The 295-nt window shown below is 66.4% G+C and overlaps 1 protein-coding gene across 1 annotated transcript in view; it reads left to right on the top strand.

The window, feature by feature from the left end:
• The window catches only part of LOC103893217 (myosin-7-like), a gene marked incomplete at its 3' end in the record, with an annotated part of 10686 nt that overhangs the window by 8653 nt on the left and 1738 nt on the right, over positions 1-295 (top strand). The window contains exon 13 of the mRNA XM_009272649.2: positions 65-259. Within this exon, the coding sequence (XP_009270924.2) occupies positions 65-259 (195 nt within the window). The remainder of the gene's footprint in view (positions 1-64; positions 260-295) is intronic.

Raw genomic sequence — 295 nt, 5'->3', positions numbered from 1 at the left:
GAAGAGAGGGTGCTTCGGGGGGGGGAAGCAGCTGGTGACCAGGGTCCTGGTGGTGTCCCCATAGATCTTGTCCGAGTGGAAGCAGAAGTTCGAGGAGTCGCAGACGGAGCTGGAGGCGTCGCAGAAGGAGGCCAGGGCCCTCAGCACCGAGCTCTTCAAGCTGAAGAACGCCTACGAGGAGTCGCTCGAGCACCTGGAGACCTTCAAGAGGGAGAACAAGAACCTCCAAGGTGAGACCACGGCGCCCCTCTGCCCACCGGCGGGGGGGTCCGCCCCCCGCCCCGCCGCCCCCTGG

The sequence above is a fragment of the Aptenodytes forsteri genome, unplaced genomic scaffold, assembly GCF_000699145.1.
Source record: "Aptenodytes forsteri isolate BGI_AS27 unplaced genomic scaffold, ASM69914v1 Scaffold1066, whole genome shotgun sequence".
Classification (NCBI taxonomy): domain Eukaryota; kingdom Metazoa; phylum Chordata; class Aves; order Sphenisciformes; family Spheniscidae; genus Aptenodytes; species Aptenodytes forsteri.
The sequence above is the reverse complement of the archived record's forward strand: the minus strand, read 5'-3'. Positions and strand labels throughout refer to the sequence as shown.